This window comes from Phocoena sinus, chromosome 13 (genome assembly GCF_008692025.1).
Source record: "Phocoena sinus isolate mPhoSin1 chromosome 13, mPhoSin1.pri, whole genome shotgun sequence".
Classification (NCBI taxonomy): domain Eukaryota; kingdom Metazoa; phylum Chordata; class Mammalia; order Artiodactyla; family Phocoenidae; genus Phocoena; species Phocoena sinus.
Window position 1 is genome coordinate 2,005,437 of NC_045775.1, and position 21,256 is coordinate 2,026,692.

The window sequence follows — 21,256 nt, forward strand, 5'->3', positions numbered from 1 at the left end:
TATTCCATTGTGTGTACGTGTGTGTATGTGTGTGTGTGTGTGTGTGTGTATGTATGTATATACACACATACATACATACCACATCTTCTTTATCCATTCATCTGTTGAAGGACATTGAGGCTGCTTCCATATCTTAGCAATTGTAAATAATGCTGCTATGAACATTGGGGTACATGTATCTTTTTGAATTAGTGTTTTTTCTTTTTTTGAATATATACCCAGGAGTGGAATTGCTGGCTCATATGGTAGTTCTATTTTTAATTTTTTGTGAAACCTCCATACTGTTCTCCACAGTGGCTGCACCAACTTACATTCCCACCAACAGTGCAGGAGGGTTCCCTTTTCTCCACACCCTTGCCAACATTTTTTGTGTTCTTTTTGACGATAGCCATTCTGACAGGTGTAAGGTGGTATCTCACTGTGGTTCCAATTTACATTGATGATTAGCGATGTTGAGCATCTTTTCATGTGCCTGTTGGCCATCTGCATTTCCTCTTTGGAAAAATGTCTGTTTGGTTCTTCTGCCCATTTTTCAGTTGGGTTGTTTGATTTTTTGATGTTGAGTTGTATGAACTGTTTATATATGTTGGATATTAATCCCTTATCAGTCATATCATTTGCAAATATTTTCTCCCATTCAGTTGGTTGTCTTTTCCTTTTGTCAAGGTTTCCTTTGCTGTGCAAAAACTTTTAAGTTTAGTTATTTTTTATTTTTGCTTTTTTTTCCTTTGCCTTACAAGACAGATACAAAAACCTGTTGCTGCAATTTATGTCAAATAGTGTTCTGCCTGTGTTTTTCTGTAGGAGTTTTATAGTATCCAGTCTTACATTTAGGTCTTCAATCTACTTTGAGTTTATTTTTGTATATGTTGTTACTATAGGCTGAAGTAGTCTTGTCTTGGGAAGGCTTGAGGGCAGAGGCGGAACTTCAGCTGCGTCTTAAAGAATGAGTAGGGTTTAAAAGGCTGAGACCTCACACCCGTTAGGATGACTACTGTCAAAAAGACAGAAAATTAGCTAGTGCTAGTGAGGATGTGGAGAAATGGGAACTGTTGTGCACTCTTGGTGGGCATGTAAAATGGTGTAACTGATGGAAGATAGTTTGGGTAGTTCTTTACAAGATTAAAAATAGAACTGCCACATGAATGATCCAGGAATCCCACTTCTGGGTTTTTACCCGAAAGAGTGGAAAGCAGGGTCTCGAAGAGATTATTTGTACACCCATGTTCACAGCAGCAGTATTCATAGTAGTCAAGAGATGGAAGTAATCTAAGTGTTCATCAACAGATAAATGGATAAACATAGTATGTACATACAATGGGATATTAACTTGGCCTTAAAAATAAGAAAATTCTGGGACTTCCCTGGTGGTCCAGTGGTAAAGAATCCACCTTACATTGCAGGGGACGTAGGTTTGGTCCCTGGTCAGGGAACTGAGATCCCACATGCTGTGGGGCAACTAAGCCTGCACACCGCAACTACTGAGCTCACGCACCTCAACTAGAGCCCGCGTGCCACAACTACAGAGCCCACGCGCCCTGGAGCCTGCACGCCACAACTAGAGAGAGAAAACCCACACGCCACAACTAGAGAGAGAAAACCCACACGCCACAACTAGAGAGAAGCCCGCGCGCCGCACTGAAGAGCCTGCACGCCGCAACTGAGACCTGACACAGCAGAAAATAAATAAAAAATAATAATAAATCGTTTTTAAAAAATAAGGAAGTTCTGACATAGGCAATAACATGGGTGAACCTTGAGGACATTGTGCTCAGTGAAATAAGCCAAACACAAAAGGACAAATACCACGTCCTTCCACAAATACCATATTTAGGGTCCCTCCCTAGCGTAGTCAGATTCATAGAGACAGACAAGAGAATGGTGGTTGCCAGGGGCTGGGGGAGCGGGAGATGGGGAGTTAGTGTGTATTTATTTCAGTTTTGCAGGATGAGAAGGGTTCTGGAGATGGGTGGTGGCGATGGTCGCACGACAAACTGTACTCTATGCCACTGAACTGAACACTTCGCGGTGATTGCGGTGGTAGATTTCATATCATGTGTCTTTTACCACAAAAAGAAATAAATGGCTGGAGAAACGGAGGCTATTGAATTTTAAACCATTTGAATATGTAGCTGATCAACTGATAAACATTTTTAGCCGACTTTTATTTTTTAAAGCAGTTTTAGATTCCCTGCAAAATTGAGAGGAAGGTGCAAAGGCTTCTCATCTCCCTGCTGCCCCGACCCAGGCAGAGCCTCCCGCGTTATCCACATCCCCGCCAGATGGTGCGCTGGTTACAACCGATGGGCCTGTGTTGACACATCATAATCACCCAAAGTCCACAGTCTACGTTGTCTCTCGCCTGGTGTGGTACATTCTATGCATTTGAACAAATGTATATAGTGATGTGTATCCACCATTACAAGGACACGAATTCACCATTTTTATAAATTCAAAAACAATTTCAGTAAGATCAAATCATCGTAATAGTAAGTGAGATATGAGCTGATGAGGTTGGTGTGTATTTGTCTTTGTTTCAGGTGACCATGGAGAGTGCTAAAGGTGCCGAGCAGCGTGGGCCCGAGCAGAGCGGCCCAGCCGAGGGGCCGGCCCAGAGCACGGCTCCGCAAGGGCCCCAGGGAGACCAGCGGCAGCTCCTCTATCATGAGGAAACTATTGATCTCGGTGGAGACGAGTTTGGGTCAGAAGACTCGAATAACTTAGTGGACAAGCTCGACGAGCCCATGATGGAGAGCGTCCTCATCTCTGATTCCCCGAACAACAGCGAGGATGGCGCGGGGGACCTGGGTTGTTTGCAGGATGTCGTGGAGACTGCAGAAGGCGGCGCAGGTCACAGACGGGAAAGCGTCGTAGATGAAGAAGCGCTGGACGCTCTGAGTGATGATGGTGAAAGTGAGGGAGAGGACACACCTAAAGACGTCTCGGACATGACCCCCGACAGCAGAGCATCGTTGAAGGAAGACCCAGAGCAAGAGGAGGTGAAAGACCTGCCCACCTTTGAGCACGAGGGTGCAGAGGACTTGGGCCCAGGGGACGTGAGGGCGCCCGCAGCGGGGCCGGCATCAGGACTGTCCCCCCGGCAGCCGGCCCCCAAAGACGAGCCGGTGCCCATGTGCACCATCTTCAGCCAGCCGCCGCCCGCCGGCTCCCAGCCCCGGGTCCTGCGCGACGGCTTCGAGTCCCAGATGGTGAAATCGCCCAGTTTCAGCGGCGTGAGCGAAGCGGCCGCCAGGACCCCTCCTCAGGTGGTCCAGCCGAGCCCTAGCCTGAGCAAATTTTTTGGCGATACAACCAGCACTAACTCCTTGGCCTCGGACTTCTTTGATTCCTTCACAACCTCCACCTTCATCTCCGTCAGTAATCCCAACGCCAGCCCTTCGATTCCCGAAAGCTTGTCTTCACTCGCCGCTACCCCAGTGGGGGAAGACTCCCTGGGTTCTGCTGACCCTTCTTACTCCCCAGGGACGGAAAGATCAGAGTCAGGTGTTTCCACAGCTTCTCTGGAAATTCCTCAGTCTCCAAAACCGTTTTCACAGATCCAGGCTGTGTTTGCCGGGAGCGAGGACCCCTTTGCCACCGCCCTGAGCATGAGCGAGATGGACCGGAGAAACGACGCCTGGATTCCCGGGGAGGCGACCAGGAACGTGCTGATTTCAGTCACCACCCAGCAGTGCAGCACGGTGTTCGTGGGCAAGGAGGACCTCACCATGCCAGGCCTCAAGTTCGACAACATCCAGGTGAGAGCACAGGGGCTTTAGAGCGAACGTGGGCTGCTGGATGCTTCTCAGCAGAACTGGTGATTCTGTGTCCACAGCTCATTGCTTTTCATCTGTTTGTGTTTCATGTATATCCATGTGTAAAAAACCTTTCAAGGATTGAAAAACCCTTATTTTTCAGCAGTTCCAAAGATTCTGATTGCGGGAATCTTTATGATGTCACTAGGTAGTTTGGAACCCTGCTGATTTCTCTGGTATAATGTGGTTTAGGTACTAATCAGAGCCTTAGAAATAAGAAGCAGTTCTGAACTTTGCGAGATCAGTTTATTTATGACATTTGAGCTCTAGTAAATGATAAATCCCCGTTCCTCTTTTTAGATATGGAAAACTATATCTGCAGTACATATAATGTGCTTGATGTAGAAAGAGTTCTTACAGATTTGGTAAAAAAAGAAAATACGAATGGCCCCTCAAAATAATAAATCATAAAAATATATAAATATTACATACAGTAAATAACAATATTAAAAAGTTCAATCTTACCAGTAATCAAAGGTGATAAAGTTATTTTCATTTCCTGTCGTCTAAGTTCTTTATAATTATTCCATGTTTGTTAGAATGTGAGAAAATAGCCTGCTTAAGCAGCCCTGGTGGGACTGATCATTTGGTACAAACTTTCTTAAGTTGTAAAACGCACGTCCAAACACGCATATCCTTTGACCCAGAAATCCCACCCTTAGGAATTATTTGTAAGGAAATAATCTCACTGATGTACAAATACCCAGCTTTTGGGCTGCCCATCAGAGTGAGGTTTATAATTGCAAAGAACCTGAAACCATCTGAAAGTCCATTATCAAAAGGCTGGTTGAATACATTTGACACATCTTGTTTTTTCAGTGGAATGTTTACGTAGGTATTAAAAATGACATTATATTGAAATAAATATCTTTTTCGTGAAAAAAAGAAAAAATAAAAATGATGTTATAGCAAAATACTTAATGAGGTTCGTATTTTATAAGATGGCGTGTAGCTTGCCTTACGTGATAATGTTTTTGTAGGTATGTGTGTACGTCCACGTGAGGTTAGCTCAGTTGCACGTCAGGTGTGGTTTGTCCCGCCCGGGTTGCAGGTGGGATCAGCAGTGTCTGTGCCACATGAGGTCCTGCGTGGGTCTCTCCTCTGGGAACTGAAGGAGGACCCTACGGTCCTCAGCAGGCCGTCCCGGGGGAAGGAGTCCCCCTTCCCACACACTCGGCAGGGTCAGAAAGCCCGGTGCAGGCAGTGGAGCCCTGAGCCCCATGAGGCCGAATCCCATAAGAAGCGGAGTGGCTGCTGGAGGAGTGAGGCCAGTTGGCTGTTTTTCTCAGTAACTGAAGTGAAAGCCTGCAGGTTCCAGATATTTTGCACGTCCGTGTCTACAGCATATTTGCTCACTAAGCGCATCTTCCTTGTGGGCTTGCTGCCCACCAGGCACTGTCCTCAGCCCCCTTCTCCACCCTCTCAAGCAGAATGTACTGAACATGAATTTACCTTCACAGGGTCTTTTCAGTGAATCACAGTTATGGACTCTGATTTCAGGGATATTTGATGTTCAGGATTTGATGACTCAACCCAGTGGTTCCGCACAGGGTGCTGAGGCCCAGGGCTCCTAGGGTGCATTTAGAACCATGTAGAGGTATTTCACTGTGGTCGCCTAAAGGGCTAGGCTGAGCACATGAGCTTTCATGGACAGGGCCGGGGATGCTGAATGCCCCGGGGTGGCTGGGTCATCTCCTGCAGTGAAGCATGTTGGTCGTTCTTGAGTTGGGAACACAAAGTGCTGATGTTCGTTCCTAGTTTAACCCAGATTGAATCAGGCATGGAGGCCCTTTCTGCCAGTGAAAAGCACGGGTTCTGTGATAGCTCCTCTGCAGCTTTGAAGCTTCCAGGTGGCCACTGTGAAATAAGCAGGGCATTGGGTGATCAGCCAGGGTCGGGGCGCCCACTGCATGGGCGGGACCCACACTAGCGGCCAGCCAGGAGACAGCGTGTTTCCTTTCTGCTTCCTTTAAATCTGAAGGCAATGTCTTCCGTACCTCTTGCAATTCACAGTGATTGTTTTGGAAACCTCATGGTAAACTGAAATATGAATTGAGAATAGTTCCTAAAATGTCTTTGACTTTCCCATGGAACACATGTGCTGGTTGTTTCTTCACCTGTGTCTCTTCAGTTGTATGCTATCCTTCAAAGAACTTTTCATTCCCAGGATAGAAAAGAAAAACTGTGTGGTTTACCTTGGAAATGCTGTGTTTATTTGCCAGAGGACTTAAGGTCGGGGTAGAACACATCTATTAACTCACTGTGCACACCAGGCTTGTAAGAGGTCAACCAAGCATTTGTTGGATTTACCTGTTCACAAGTTTCTCCCTATGCCACTGTAACTGTTGCATCATTGTTCTAAGTCAGCTTTCTGAAACACCTCGAAATTTTTCCAATTGCTCACCTGTTGGTGCCTAATTAAAAATTCCTTCCTATGGGATAAAATTTTGGGGGAAGATTGTTAAATTGTTTCCTTATGAAGTGACTTCTATAGCAGTCTGAGTTAAGTTAGAGGCCTTGAAGGTGAGCGTGTAACACTTCATCCAACCATATAGCATCAAAAGAGGAATGTCGGCATTTTTAACTAATTAGAGTCTTAGATGGCCTGTGTTCTTAAAGAGATAAATGGAAAGTTTGTGGGGAAACGATCGTTCAGAAATTTTCAGAACCAGTGAAGAATGGAAGTTGGAGAATATTTGTATGAAGCTTGTTCAGTAAGGAGAGAGGGAGGGGGAGTAAAGGAGGGAGAGGGAGAGAGACAGAAGAGATAAGTAAACTAGAAGCAGCAGAATGTCAGTGGTAAAGGTAGTAAGATCGTGAAGGGAAGATAGTAGGGTGGGGACTCAGAATGCTGTGGCCTTGCTGGTGGATCTGGAAACCCAACGTCCAGACTTGAGACTGGGCCTTTCCACCACCCTGTCTGATTCTGCCCCCTGATTCTTTCCTTCCCCTCGCTCTTCCTGCAATTTGGATTTGACGGGAATCCCATCAGGGAAGCCCACAGTTTGTGAAAACCCCCTTCCTGGGCCATGCTAAGTCCCTGTGTTGGAAACCTACGGATGGCCAAAGACGTACCTGTTCCTGCAGGTCTGCTAGCTACGAATTCTCTCCTCTTTAAGTCTGAAGAAATTTCATCTTCACTCTCAAAGCTCTTTTTGCTGGAAATGCAGTGTGTTTACAACGCGTAGACTTGGAGGTTGACTCAGCTTTATTCCTTTCAGCACTTTGAAGGTGTCCTTCCATATCTTCCAGTTGGTATCGTTGCTGATTGAAGTCTGTAGTAATTTTTATCTTTGCTCTTCTGTACCTAGTGTATATGTTTTCCTCTGGTTGGTTTTAAGATTTTATCACTGGTTTTCAGCAGTTTGATTCTGATGTGCCTTCCCATGGTTTTCTTTTATGTTTATCTTGCTTAGGTTTCATTCACCCTGTTGGATTTGTGGCTCTATTATTTTCATCAATTTTGGAACATTTTTGGTCATTACTTCTTCAGTTAGCTCTTCTGTTTTTCACTCTCTCCTCTGCTTCTGGGAACTCCACTTTCACATATTACTTGATATTACTAATGAGGTCATTAAAGATCTGTTTCTGTTTTTGTTTTCAATCATTTTTCTCTTTGTACTTAAGTTTGGGGTTCTGTCATTCTGTCCTTCAGTTTGTTCATCTTTCCTTCTGCACTTTGTAGTTTGCAGCTGATGCTAGTCAGTAAATTTTTCGTATTTTTTGTCTCTATAATTTCCTTTTAGTTCCTTTCTATATATTTTTCTCTCCTCATTCTGTTCAAGTTTTACTTTAGATCTTTGAGCACATTTATAATAGCTGTTGCGCAGTTCTATTCTGAAAATTCCATCAGTGCTGTAATTTCAGAGTCTATTTGTATTTACTTTTTCTTTGGTCGTGAGTCACGTGTGCCTGTGTTTTCACATGTCTAGTGATTTTTTATCAGAGGGTGGATATTGTGGATTTCCTAATGTTGAGTGTCTATATTTTGTCATCTTCCTTCAAAAAGACTTGTATTTTGTTCTAGCCAGCAGATTCATTTGATCCTTTTCAGGTTTAGTTTTTAGCTTCTCAGGGTGAGTTTAGAGTAGCTTGCATACTTGGGTGACCTTTCTGACGCCTGTACCGAGTGCCTGTGTGTCCAAGAGCGCTCTGCAGTGGTCGCCTGGACTGGACATCTCAGCCCCAAGTGAGCTCACAGCCCTGTCCCGGCTCCCCGTCCACCCTTCACACGCACCGTTTACCACTCAGCGGTACCGTCGCGGGCCCACGTGGCTTTCCAGCCCTGCTCTTTGTACGGTTCCATCCTGTCCGGTGCTCTGACTGCCAGGTCCGGCCAGCTGCCCTCCAGCTCCCAGCCAGTCCCCGCTCGGCGAGTTCCCTGTGCTCGGCGTGACCCCCGCACCACTGCGTCCACAGCTGCCTTTGGGTTCAAGAGCTCAACTCCTCATCTACCCTTGTCTCAGATCACATCCTTCTCTGTGTCAGAAGACACTTGTTGTGTCTGTGTTTTCCGTGTTCTAGTTGTTTACATTAGGACGATAAGCCCAGGCTGGGTCTCTCTGTGACGGACAGAAGCAGATGTTGCTGCCGCTGAGTTTGTTCGACGCATTCGCAGGTGGGCCTGGCTCCCCTTTCTTAGGTTCCTGATGTGAAGGATGCTGACCTGTGTTGAACGTGTGTGTGAGGTAGGGAAGGTCTGGAGTGGCCGGTGCAAGCCGTTTTGCAGCCGTCCTAAAGCTGATGGTATCAGTGAACAGCTTCCCTTCAATACCGATTTGTTCAGGGCCCCCTGCGAAAGGGGTTTAGATCTGTCTTTGTCTTTACAGCTTAGTTAAGATACAATCCGCACACCATGTAACTCATGCACCGAATTTACAATTCAGTGGTTTTTAGATTGTTGACAGAGTTGTGGGGCCATCACCACATCAATTTGTGGAACGTTTTCATCACCCCAGCGGGAAGCCCCAGACCTCCTTGCTTTCAGTCCCCACCCCTTCACCCCACCCCAGCGCCAGGCAACCACTGACCCGCTTTCCATCTCTCTGGATTCTCCTCTCTGGACACTTGATACAGATGAATCACACGACACGTGGTCTGTCATGACTGGCTTCTCTCATGGAGACATGTTCAAGAGTCATCCGAATTGTAGCATGTGTCAGTACACCACTCCTTTCTGTTGTCACATACGGTTGACCTTGAACGACACGGTTTGAACTATGCTGGCCCACTGACTGCTGGGTTACATAGTAAACCTGCGGTTCACACTTTGAGGAACATCCCAGCTCTCTTCCAGAGCGGCTGCACCGTCTTACATTCCACCAGCGGCGTATGCGGGTTCCGATGTCTCCACAACCTCGAGTTTGGAGTTTGTTTTGTTTCTGTTTGTTGGGATGTCGTCTTTTTGGGCAGTTTCACTCCCCTGGGACTAAGAGGACAGAGCCCTCCTGGGAGGGGCAGCCGTGTTTCTCGTTGGTGCCCAGGCAGAGCGCCGGGTGAGGCTGGGCCACTGTCCTTTCAGCACCACTGCCTGTGACCGCGTGTGTCGTCAGGCTTCCTGACAGTAAAGCCCGAGGCCCGTGCTCTGGGAGTCAGCTGCTCTGGGTTTTGCTTTGACTTCATACATTAAAACTTAGAAGGCACTGCTGAAGCCGTTCCCACGCTGCAGCGGGGGAGGCCCTCTGCAAGCTGAGATCCAGCACCTGACTCGTTCACGCTCAGTCTCCCCACGCTCCCCTGCCCTGGGTGCCCTCCCCTGAAGATTTGCTGATTGGAAGGGGTCCCTGGGGTTCTAGGTGGATCCCACCCCGCATAGCTCACAAGACATCCTGCGGAGGAAGCTTGCTCCCCCCGCTCCGGTGAGCATGAAGGGTCTGCGGCAAAGGCGCTGTTACCCCCGTGTCAGAACTGCCTTCAGCTGAGTGACACGGCGAGAGCCAGTCCATGTTAGGGCGTTTTGTCGCGTCTTTGGGCTTTCAGAGGTGAGATGATTGTCAGTTCTATATACGCTCGTGTCTCAGGAACTTCCCTGCTAACTCAGGTGTTAACTAACAGAGAATTTTAAAGGGCAGGAGATTTTCGCAGTGTGGTCCTATTAACTGAGACGGTTGCAATGATGGAGAAGTTAGACGGGTCTTCCCTCGGCGGCATGAAGATGTGATTTTGCCCTTTCCTGGTTCGCAGTTCCTCTGGCTCAGATAAAGCTCCTTGTCTGATAGGAGTTGCATTTGTGCAAAGCTTTATGGAGCCATATGGCTGAGTTCTTCTTATTCCGCCCTTTAATTATCCCTCCAGATCAGTTAGCCACTTCTGTGGTTCTGGCATCTGAAGTATTTCACCTTACCCTCTGAAAGCAAAAAAATCATAGAACTGCAGCTTCTAGATCTCTGCCCCTGTGTAAGACGTGCGGCTTGGTCTCTGAGCACCTGGGCCTCCGTCCTGGCTCCTCCCAGGTTCCTCCTGGGTCACTTGGCCATGGATGATCCCTTTTCCCCTGACCTCGCCCATCTGTCCACCTGTACAGTCACTCAGCCCAGGTGCAGGTGGGTCTAACCCGAGGCTTGGGCTGAGAGGGCCCCTGTGTGGAGGCTGGTGGGGGCCTTTCCGGAGCAGCCCGCTCCCCGAGCGGAGGGCCCGGCAGAGGGAGGGACCCCTGCTCTCCTTGGGCTCGGGAGAGACGCAGCCCTGGGCGGAAGGCAGTGCCCTGGGCCACCACTCACTACTCTAGCCAGGCCCTAGGGGCTCCCGGGGGCCCAGGCCGGCCGGCAGCTTGGCGGGATGCGGGCAGAGGGCGCTCAGGCCTGCCCGCCCCAGCCTGGGTCCCACCGTGCACGCCGCTTCTCCCGGGGGCGGTGTCGCTCACGCCCCCCGTGCCCCGCGCCTCCGGCCCCCCGCCTGGCTTGCTGTGCCTCTTACATAAGCCTGGTACAGGCGCTGGTGCTTCACTGCTTCCTCTCCAAAAGAAGAGCCATTCTAAACTGCACGTTTTATTAAAGATCGTGATGCCTTAGCGTCTGGTTTATTGAAGTTTGACTCTGCTGTAACCACATTTTGACCTCCATACACCAATGGAGAAAAAGGAGATTTTGGTTATAGCTATGGGTTCTGGTTAGCTGAGTTTAATTAACATTTTATTGTCCTGACATGTTTTTCTTATATTCTTTCAAGGGAGATGCAGTTAAAGACTTAATGCTTCGCTTCCTGGGTGAAAAAGCTGCAGCAAAGAGGCAGGTCTTAAACGCCAACTCGGTAGAACAGTCTTTTGTTGGATTGAAACAGCTCATTGTAAGTAACAATGTATTTGATTTTCTGTGTGTGTGTTTGTGTTTTTTTTGATAAGTCCTGCTTCCCTTCATAATATTTAACCTCCAGTTAATTACTTTGAGTATTTTATCCTAAGCCCTTGCACATAAATAGAATTTTGTTGGATTAGATAACCAGTCCTGTGCAGCAAAGAGCATCACGTTAACGTGCTTTTTACTTTTTAAGTCCAGTGTTTAGAAAGCATGATTTCAAATGATCAAATTACTTGAAGCAGTATATACTTTGATTAAATATGCTTCATCAAAAATAACTAGAGTGAAATAAGTTTATGTTGATTTTCTTAAAATACTCTGTTTTCTCCACTTGGCGTAGAAGGTTTATTATTAAATGAGTGGATTCCCCAGAAATGCGCACAAAAGCCTTTCTTTATTCATTAACAGGAGTAAGTGCAAACACCAGACAGAGACGCTGTTCTGAAATAGGAAACTCTGACTGCAGGCGTTTTAAGCTGGGCGGGGCAGATGCTTCTGGTGGCCTGGGAGCCACTGGAAACTGTGCCCCACAGCATCTTTTATGTTGCTACAAAAGCTTGTGTCCTCAAAAAGGTCAGTAAGAAACATTTGCTTAAAGAAAAGAGAGAGAGAGAGACCTAAAAAAAAGAAAAGAAGAAGAAAGAAACACTTGCTTAGGTGGTTTGCTGACATTTTCACGTTGAAACATTAGTTTTTAGTAAATGTAAATCAAATGTTTCATTGAGTTTCTTTCACTGAAGTGATTCTAGACTTATTCCCATGAATGAGAAGCTTTGGGAAAGAAAGATGTGGAGATATTCTATTTTTAAAAGGGAGAGGGAACAGCAAACCTTTAAGTGTCTCTATGCATTATCGTTTGTTAATGAAGTTACAGGTCTCAGACGGTAACTGTGTCCACGGCCGCATGAATCTGGTGGAATGAACACGTCTCCCTTGTGCGGTGGGCCACTGTCGTTCCCTTTACTCGGCCAGTGTCGTGAGCAGTCAGCTGTACCCAAAGTGTGACTTGTAATGATAAGCTTAGAGAAGACACACGGAGCCACACACAGTGTCATCAGTTCTCAGGCCATCTTTTACCTCCTTTGATTACTCCTGCTGTTAATAAATGTATGCGGTGGTTTGATTGTTTTCCGTACATTGAAAATACTTGAGGCCAGTAGAAATTTTATTAACAGTCCTAACAAGGAGACCTGTTTAAGGTGGGAAATGTATTCATAAAAAGACCGTTACCTTGCCCTGGCATTTTAATTATGTCCTAAAATAATTGCTCTCGTCTTTAAGACTAGGGAAGAGTTTCTCAGTGTATTTTCCTAAGTAATGTCAGAGTATTCTAAGATTGTTAACTTACAGGGAAATGAATGTCACAGCCTCTGGAGAAAGACATTTTAATCACTTCAGTGGTGTCATTCATATGTGGCGTTAATGATTTCCTTTGAGTCGTGGGTGGGGAAGAGTTATGTACATACTATCAGTTACTTGAGTGATTTTTTATTGGACTATTTTTCTCATCTTTTGGAAGTTGTGGAATGCCTATGTTCAGTTTCTCAAATAGAGTCTATATCTTACTTCCTAGTTTTAAAAAAGTCATATTTATTTAAGCTTAGATCTTTTTCCCATATCTAAATACCTTCATTATCAGAGTTCTACATGTCATACACAATAATTATGAGATTTTTAAGATTTTTCTCCACAGCCCTTAAAGATTAACATGATATATTTAAATTCTAATTTTAAAAACAATTTTTTTTACCAAAACATTTCTGACATCTACTATTGAAAATGGAGGAGGACCACCAAGAATGGGAACTAGGGGTGGAAAACAATGAGATAGAAATAGCACAAGACGCTCTGGAGAAATCCGTAACTATCGTCAAGCAGCAGGCGGCCTATAATCACAGGCCCCAGCTCGCGCAGGTTGCAGAGCTGAGGTCCCGCTGTCCTGAAGGAAGGGGGCGCTGGGCGTTAGAGCCAATGCTGTGTGGTCGCCCCGGCCTGTCCTTGGGTCTCCTTCATCCCCTCCTGCACACCTGCTACCTGGCTCGCCCATCAGGCCACCCAGAGCTGTGCAGGGAGATGGAGAGGAGGGGGCAGAGGCCAGCCCTGTCTCCTCCAGCCTTTTTCCAGGAACGGAGAGGGACCCTGACCCTGCCGGCTCTGCCTCACCTCTCAGGCAAGTCCGGGGAGCGAAAGAGCATCCGAAAGCTGAAGGCAGTGCTCACCCTTTCGATGCTGGAGAAGTAACCCCCGCCTCCCTGCATCCAGCGCACATGTCTGTGCATGCACGCACACGCACGTACATGTATGCACACGCATGCACACGTGCGCACGCTTGACGTGTGGAATAGAGGCGTTGTCCGCCCTGCGTGCTCACTGGAAACTCACACAAGGACAAGAGCTGGAAAGAGTGAAAGTGAAGCAGGAGCCGCTTGCCCGCCACAGCAGCAGGACGGAGGCCAGGGGCGGTCCCCACCCCGAGGGGCCATGCAGGATTGGCACGGGGGACGTGTGTGGGAAGAGCCACGTGGCAGGTTATTGGGGAAAGAAGGGAATGAACTGATGGATGAAGGGCATGGCATTAACTGGATGTTCAAGTGGGAAAATGAAAAGACTTCTAAGCACACCCAGAAGGGAATTCCAAGTGAAGTAATTTCAAAAAATAGAGGAGACTCAGGCCAGAGAGGCACTTCTTAACAAGACACAAAAAACTAAACCTTCCAGGAAATATCGATAACCTGACTACTTTGAAATTTAAAACTGTGTTTAACAAAAACACCATAAACAGCATTAAAAAATGAGAGAAAATATTTGAAATACACATCAAGACCTTTGTCTAATTTATAAGAAACAGATACAGCCCGATAGAAAAACAGGCGAAAGATATGAAGATGCAGTTCGTGGAAACCATACAGCCAATAAGCATGGAAAAATTGCTCAGCCTCCCTGGGACCACAGAAATCTCAGTGAAGCAAGAGTGTCCTGCGTGTGAACCCCATCGTGTTGGTAGCACCAGATGTCAGCAGGGGTGCGTGTGCGGGGCGCCTGAACCGGAAGGGCTGCCTTGCAGAGCAGTTGAGCAGCAGCTGGTACAATACATGGCTTGTGCCGCTTTTAATCACATACTTTAGGAAGACTCTGTATATGTTCATGAAGATATATGCAGGAATGTGCTGTATGATTTGTATTGGCCAAAAACTTTATTAAAAACCTTAATATCCGGAGCAGTTGAAATACGTGCACGAGAGCCACGTTCATCAGTATGGATAAATCTCCAGACCGTGCTGAGCAAGAGAAACGAAGTGCAAAGGCTGCCTGTGATGCCCCGGCTCGTGTTCGTGCTTGAAAACGAGCTGATAATCCCTCAGCCTCAACTCTGAGACCGGGAGAGCCCTGGAAACCTAGAACTAGTTTGGCCGCAAAATCTGCCTTGGCCAGGTTCACCCGGTGCCAGCCCTGGACGTTCTCCGCGTCTGTCCTCCGGCCCTTCCTGCCCTGCCCCTGCTCTCCTGCTTCCCCGTTGGAGAGGGGGCACTGGGAGCTGGAGGGGTGCGGCGAGCTCCTTCCTGGCGGCAGTCCCACGGCCACAGCTCTCCTGCAGCCGTCACCTCTGGCCTGCGCTTGCTTCTGTCGCCCGGCCCTGACTGCATCGCCGCCCCTGCGAGGTGCCCCTGGCCTGGGCCACACTCCTGCAGCAGCCCCTTCACCCAGCGCTCCTGGAACCCCCGGGAACAGTCAGTAGCCCCTGATTGCTGCCAGGCCTCTGGTGGACAAGACAGTTTGTGTTGATCCCACTCTGCGGGAACGAAAATATTCCTGTACCTGGAAGTGTCTTCGAAGTACACAGTAAACTTCTGTCAGGAAGGATATTATTTGGGAATCATAAATTGTAAATGGGCAGCTTTTCTGACAACTTCTTCTTTATGTTCTTTCCCTTTTTTTGTTTCTTCTTTTCTTTTTAAATTAGGATACAAAGAAATTCATTTCATCTCTCTGTTTCCTCTGCCACCATGTCTGACTCTCAAACCAGAAGATAGTCAGATTTAACATAGAGATTAGAGGAGCTGTCTGGTCACCTCTGGGCCTGAGCCGCAGTGGCCAGAGCGGAGCAGGATGAGTCCTCAGACAGGCTGCCGGCAGGCGGGCAGGAGGCACCCAGGCTCCTTGCACGCGCTGTTCGTTGTTATTGTCCCGGGGAAGTAGGTTGTCCTGACCTTGGCTGCCGGGTTAGTGTAAGCATGCTTAGAAATGACTACATGTCACTTACCGGCCAGTGATATTAACCAGAAAAGGGCTCAGCCGAAGAAAGGCCCGTGCCGTCAAGAGTGGCAGGTATCGGCGTGAGTCTTCCTTGGCAGTTGTCCCTCAGTGTCGTGGGGTTTGGTTCCAGGACCCCCGCAGATACGAGACCCGTGATGCTCACATCTCCTGTATGAAAGGGCGTAGTATTGGCATGTAACCCGCCCACATCCCCCGTGTCCCTGACATCATCTCTAGGTCACTGACAACACCTAATACAATCTAAGTGCCACGTGACTCTTTGCCGGTGCAAGGCAAGTCCAGGTTTTGCTTTTTTGAACTTTCAGGAATTTTTTGTGAATATTTTCAGTCTGAGGTTGGTAGAGTCCTTGAATGCGGAACCTGTGTATATGGGGGGAAGGAAGGGGGAGTGGGAGTGACTGTCCTCAATCGTCAGTGGGAAGAAGCTAACAGGAGCATAAACAGGTCTGCTTTCTATTCTTAGGAAAGAAGCCACTTTTGAAAAGATTTACATTTACTAAAAAAATGAATAAGGTGGTAGGTTTGGGCTTCATTTTTAATGGTGATCTGGTTTGAAATATAGAAAGCATATCTTAGTGTAAGAATCCTAGCAAGAGCTGAAGGCTTTTTATGTGATACATTTTACTATTTTAATCATTTATGGAGCACTTCATATTTGCAAAGTACTGCAAATAATTTTATTACACATTTAAATGTTTTATGAGTGGTGGGTACCTATATATATAGTGGATATAAAATAAGATAGGAGTCTTTGCTGTGTAATAACTATTTCTTATTTGTTTCAAAAATACATAAATATCCATGATCAGATAGTCTCATTAATATATTTCTGCTCCCAGACGCATTCTTTCTGGGACGGTGTCAACGGGCTCCTTAGGTCCTAGAGCTAAAGCTCCCCGCACACCCACCCCAGAAAAAACCCTCTCCCCTCGTGCTTTAGCTGCCGTACTTAGTACTTGGTACACATCTGTACTTGGTAGAAAAAATGATGTGTTACTTCTACAGGCATTAATATGGTTCCTGCACATCAGGTAAGAGTTGGGGCCCCATCACGTGGGGCAAAGGTGGACAAGCCACCATCCGTTCCTAGACCAGGACGTAAAGGCCGCGTCTGTGAGGCTGTTGTTCCACCGGTGTTCAGCCTGTCCTTGAGTCCCAAACCTCTCTTCCCCATTTTACAAACAGCACGTTCTTACTTCAGAAAAATGGAAGAGAAATTAATTGTGTAAACCACTGTTGGTTAACATCTTAGTTACTATGTACTAACATGTTTTTTGAAGTATACTTGATTTACAATGTTGTGTTAAGTTTCAGGTGTATAGCACAGCAAGTTATATATATATATACACACATATATATGTGTGTGTGTATATATTGCTTTTCAGATTCTTTTCCATTATAAGTTATTACAAGATATTGAATAGAGTTCCCTGTGCTATACAGTAGGTCCTTGTTGGTTACCTATTTTACATATAGTAGTGTGTATATGTTAATCCCAAATTCCTAATTTATCCCTCCCACCACTTCCCCTTTGGTAACCAGAAGTTTGTTTTCTATGTTTGTGAATCTATTTCTGTTTTATAGATAGGTTCATTTGTATCATTTTTGTCTTTAGATTCCACATTCATGATGGTATTATGTACTAACATTTAGTTTAGTGTGTGTGTGTATACATGCAGTGTGTCTCTGTGTGAATATGGATAGATATATATATGTATTTGTGTTATACAAACACAATTCCATATTACAGTTGACCCTTGAACAACATGGGCGTGAACTGCGTAGATCCACCTACACGTGGATTTTTTCCTGCAGGTCCTGGACCCAGTCCTCCTTGGATTATTTCTTTAGGATCAATCCTAGGAGGAGACTGACTGGGTCAGAGTAGGGACAGTTTTGAGACATATTAATACAGACTATTAATACGTATTTTTCAGAAACAGTATAGCAGTGCACGTTTACCGGTACCATGTGCACGTACTTGCTTTCATGTCTCCTTGTCTTCCCTGACTTGTTCTTTTTAAAAAATTGTTTTTTCTCATTTCTTAGGCTAGCAATGGCATTTGCTTTTTTTTCCTCTTTTTTCTTTCTTTCTTTTTTTTGGGGGGTGGGGGTCAGTGGGAGCTGTTGAAGGTCAACTCACTAGTAAATTGTGACTTGCATCTCTTCCATTACTAATGTATTTTTTTTTTTTTACTGCCTTTCATAGTTCTATGAATTCACTATTTCATGTTTCACAAATCTTTGAGCATCTATACGTGATAAGGGCCATAGTAAAGAAATACCATTAGAGGCTACAACCAGTGCCCTAGACAAGGCCACTGCCCCAGGACCTCACCCAGAGGAGGAGACAGGACACAGTCACAGTTGACAGTTACCTGGAATGCGAGGCTGTCTTTTATGCGGGCAGGATGGGTGAGCTAGACCGCACCCTAGAGCAGTGTTGCCCAAGCCACTTTTCAGTACTGGCGCCTGAGGAACGTTGTTAGCCATTTCCCTAATTGCTCGCCACCACCCTGAGCCCGCAGGAAGCTAAAGACTAAGGAGTCAGGTTTTACGTTGGGTTACGCGTTGTCCCCAGGACCCAAGTCCCGTCCCCTGTGTGTGTGCCGGTGGGCTCTTCTGGTTGCTCTCAGTGCCTCTTTAAAGGATCCCTGCTTCTTTCAGACCCCACCCCTCCCCCTACTCCTCAATGAATGGCCTCACCTCCCCATGCCACCCCCAGACAGAACCCTTCCCTTCCCTCCGGGCACTTGCCTCCAGAGGTCTGCAGTCAGGATCCTTCCCAGCGGGCAGTTGGCCTGTCTCCAGCTTGGTCCGCCTTTGCTCTGTAAGGCTCCGAGTATTTGGTTAGAAAGGAGCACTGAGTCTCGCTTTCCCTGGCGCTGCCCCCGGGAGCTTGGCGACTTGCACGCCCCCGGAGCTGCCTCCTCACTGCCCGCCGCTGCTCGTCCACCTCCCATCTGGTGGATCTGACCTCCACCCGCGCGCGTCTCCTCCCTGCTCCCAGGACGCCACCTTCCTTCACTCTGGCTCTGCGTCGCCGCCTGGCCGACTGGCCGGCCCGTCCTCCCTGCCCCGGCCGCTGCCCCACCCTCTGCTCCTCCACCCTCCACGGGCAGGTTCTCCCACGTCCCGTCTCGGGCGGGCACAGGCCGCACGACCAGCTGCTTATGTTTCTTTTCCTCCGAGTGTCTCAGAGGCCCAGGTTGTCACCCAGTCTTGTCCCCCTGCCTTCTGCATCTGCAGCTGTACCTTTCAGGCTCGGCACTGAGGACAGTGGGGTTTGGTTTTGGGTTTTGGGTTTTTCTCGTGGTTTGTTTTTTTTTTGACTTTCCAGTCTTTAGCAGACTAAAACTTTTGTAAAATTCAATATCAATTAATAATAATGAGTAAAGTGAGATGTACCACACGCAAGCCCCCTTTGTTACTATTTTATTCAATAGACATCTCGTCCTGTAGAAGCTTCTCAGCCTCTGAGCCTTTCTGGCTGTGGACCAGTCACAAGCCATTGAGGGGGCATGGTCCACAGTCCCTCCAAGGTGGCAGCGGCCGCGTGTCCTGTCAGGACCACGGAGTATCCTGGGCCCTGTGGGCCGCTCAGTCCCCGGGCAGCAGATGAGCGCCCACCTCCTCGGAGGGTGCACAGAGCCGCCTGGAGCTTGCGGAAGGGGCCAAGTGGTGGTGGGTGTGGTCCACAGGCCGACGCGGGGTCTGGGGGACTGGGCACCCTCCCCAATGCTGTGGCGACATCTGCATGGCCCCTCAGATTCACTCTTCATCACTGCAGGGGCTGCTGTTTCCAGAATGTCGCCATGCTCTTGGCAGCCTGCTCAGGGCCCTGGCCTTACCTGCCCCCGTCCTCACCTGGGCTGCCACCCTCACCTGCCCCCCTCCCTCGGGCCACAGGGCCTTCCCTCCTGCTCCTGTGCTTCCCAGCTGCTCACACCTGCCCTCCTCACTGGGTCATCCCTTCCTCGCTCTCAGCTGAAGTCCTTTCCTGGGAAGACTGCCCCATGCGCTCTGTTGCGATCGAGTGTCCCCAGCAGGAGGGGTCAGCGTGTGTGACGCAGGCGGGCAGGAAGAGGCCATCAACAAGCCCTGCACACGGGACCCGCTGAGATATACACACAGAGCTGGTCCGAACTCAGCGGAACACCCTTCCCTGTCCCTTTCCACGTTTGCAGCTCAAGGAGGATGTACACGGCCGCTGTTACCATAGAAAGGGATTGTTGCGCTGAGTTTAGACCGGAGAAAGCGCCTGAAGATAGTTGTAGTATAAACAGTCTTCACCAGCCTAAAGGTAATTCTGAGCTGCCCACCAGAACGTGGAAGGCCTGTGTTCCTGGAAATCGTTCCTGTCGTACTTGGGACCGTTTCGAGGGAAGTGGCTCCAGTCCGATCTCAGGATGGACCAGTGGCTCTCAGAGCTGGACAGCACATGGCCCTGGAGCAGGAGGCCTGACACTGCGCTGTCTCTGTGCCAGTCTTCTCATCATGGAAAGGGAAGGCTGCAAGATATAGTTTAAGAAATCGGGTTTGCGTCATCCGGTTACAGCTGCAGCTTGCTGACAGGAATCCGGTAGCTGGTGCTGGCTGTCGGGCCAGTGAGGAAAATAACGCGGGAGGAAAATAACGCGAGAAAGTGTTGAGAAGCCCATGCAACACTGAGAGACCACTGCACGCCTATGAGAGCGGCTGGAATCCAGGCTCTGACCCCGCAGGCGCCGGCGGGCGTGCGGCCAGCAGGCTCCACTCTCTGCTGGTGGAGAGCAGGTGTGCACAGCCTTGAGGGTCCTTGTAAAGCCAGATGAGCCTGCCATCCAGCCCGGCAGTCCTGCTGCTTGCTCTGCCCAGAGGATTTCAAACTCATGTCCACACAAAAGCCCGCACTTGCATGTTCATAGCACCTTTATTCATCGTGGCCAGACTGGATGTGGCCAAGGTGCCCTTCAGCAGGTGAATGGGTAACAGTGGTTCGTCCAGACGCTGGAATATCACTCAGCACTAAAAAGCCATGACCTGTCAGGTCACGCGGAGCCGCGAGGAGCCTGAGGTGCCCGTGGCTGGGGCAGGCAGGCGGCTTGCGTTAGGGCACACGGCCAGTTCACCGTGGAGCCTGGACTCGTGCCACACCAACATCCTTCCCGGCCCAGTTGCACTAAGCGGGCTGGGCATGCACACACACGTGAGAGAGGAAGAAGAGGAGTGAGGGGTCCTCCACGAGGAGCTGGCCCTCGCTGACTGTGTCATAAAAAGAAATGTGAATTCTAACTGAGGAAAGAACAGGCTGGACACGCTCCCCCGGCACCCCCGGCTTCTTGTTCAAGAAGCACTTCGCAGACACAAGATCACTCAGTGCGTTCTTGAAAACAGCAGTTTACTGTCCCCCTTCCTCGCTGGAGCCAAGGTTAACAGGTGCAAAGATGTGTGTTCACCCCCCGCTCCACCCCCTGCTCCGCAGACCTGACCTGCCTCTGCCGTGCGGACTGGGCTGTGCGCTGACGCGGCAACGGGTGGTGCCTGTTCTGTCGGGAGAGCCTGCATCCAGCATCCACTTCTAGCTTCTTAAAGGGTCAAACGGTCCCTCTGGTGATGTTTCCCCGCCCATTTGCCTGGTGGCCCTCCTTTCTGTGTCGCATCAGGGCAGAGATGGGCACGGTGAGGCCGAGTCCCCGAGCCCGTGTGTCGGTATCAGCCAGCATCCCTCTAGTTATAACATGAAGCACTGCATGTGGATACACGGCCTAGAACATGTTGCATCGGCGTAGTTCGTTGATTTATTTTTCATATTGAGAACATAGAATCATGTTAAACATATAAACCACTTACAGTCACACACAGACCTTAGATACAGATATACCCAGCACA

General features: G+C 48.2%; 1 protein-coding gene across 1 annotated transcript in view; it reads left to right on the forward strand.

Moving 5' to 3' along the window:
- The window catches only part of TRAPPC12 (trafficking protein particle complex 12), an 81,201-nt gene that overhangs the window by 21,990 nt on the left and 37,955 nt on the right, over nt 1-21,256 (forward strand). Inside the window, exons 4-5 of the mRNA XM_032652050.1 lie at nt 2,541-3,758; nt 10,983-11,099. Of these exons, the coding sequence (XP_032507941.1) occupies nt 2,547-3,758; nt 10,983-11,099 (1,329 nt within the window). The 5' untranslated portion in view covers nt 2,541-2,546. The remainder of the gene's footprint in view (nt 1-2,540; nt 3,759-10,982; nt 11,100-21,256) is intronic.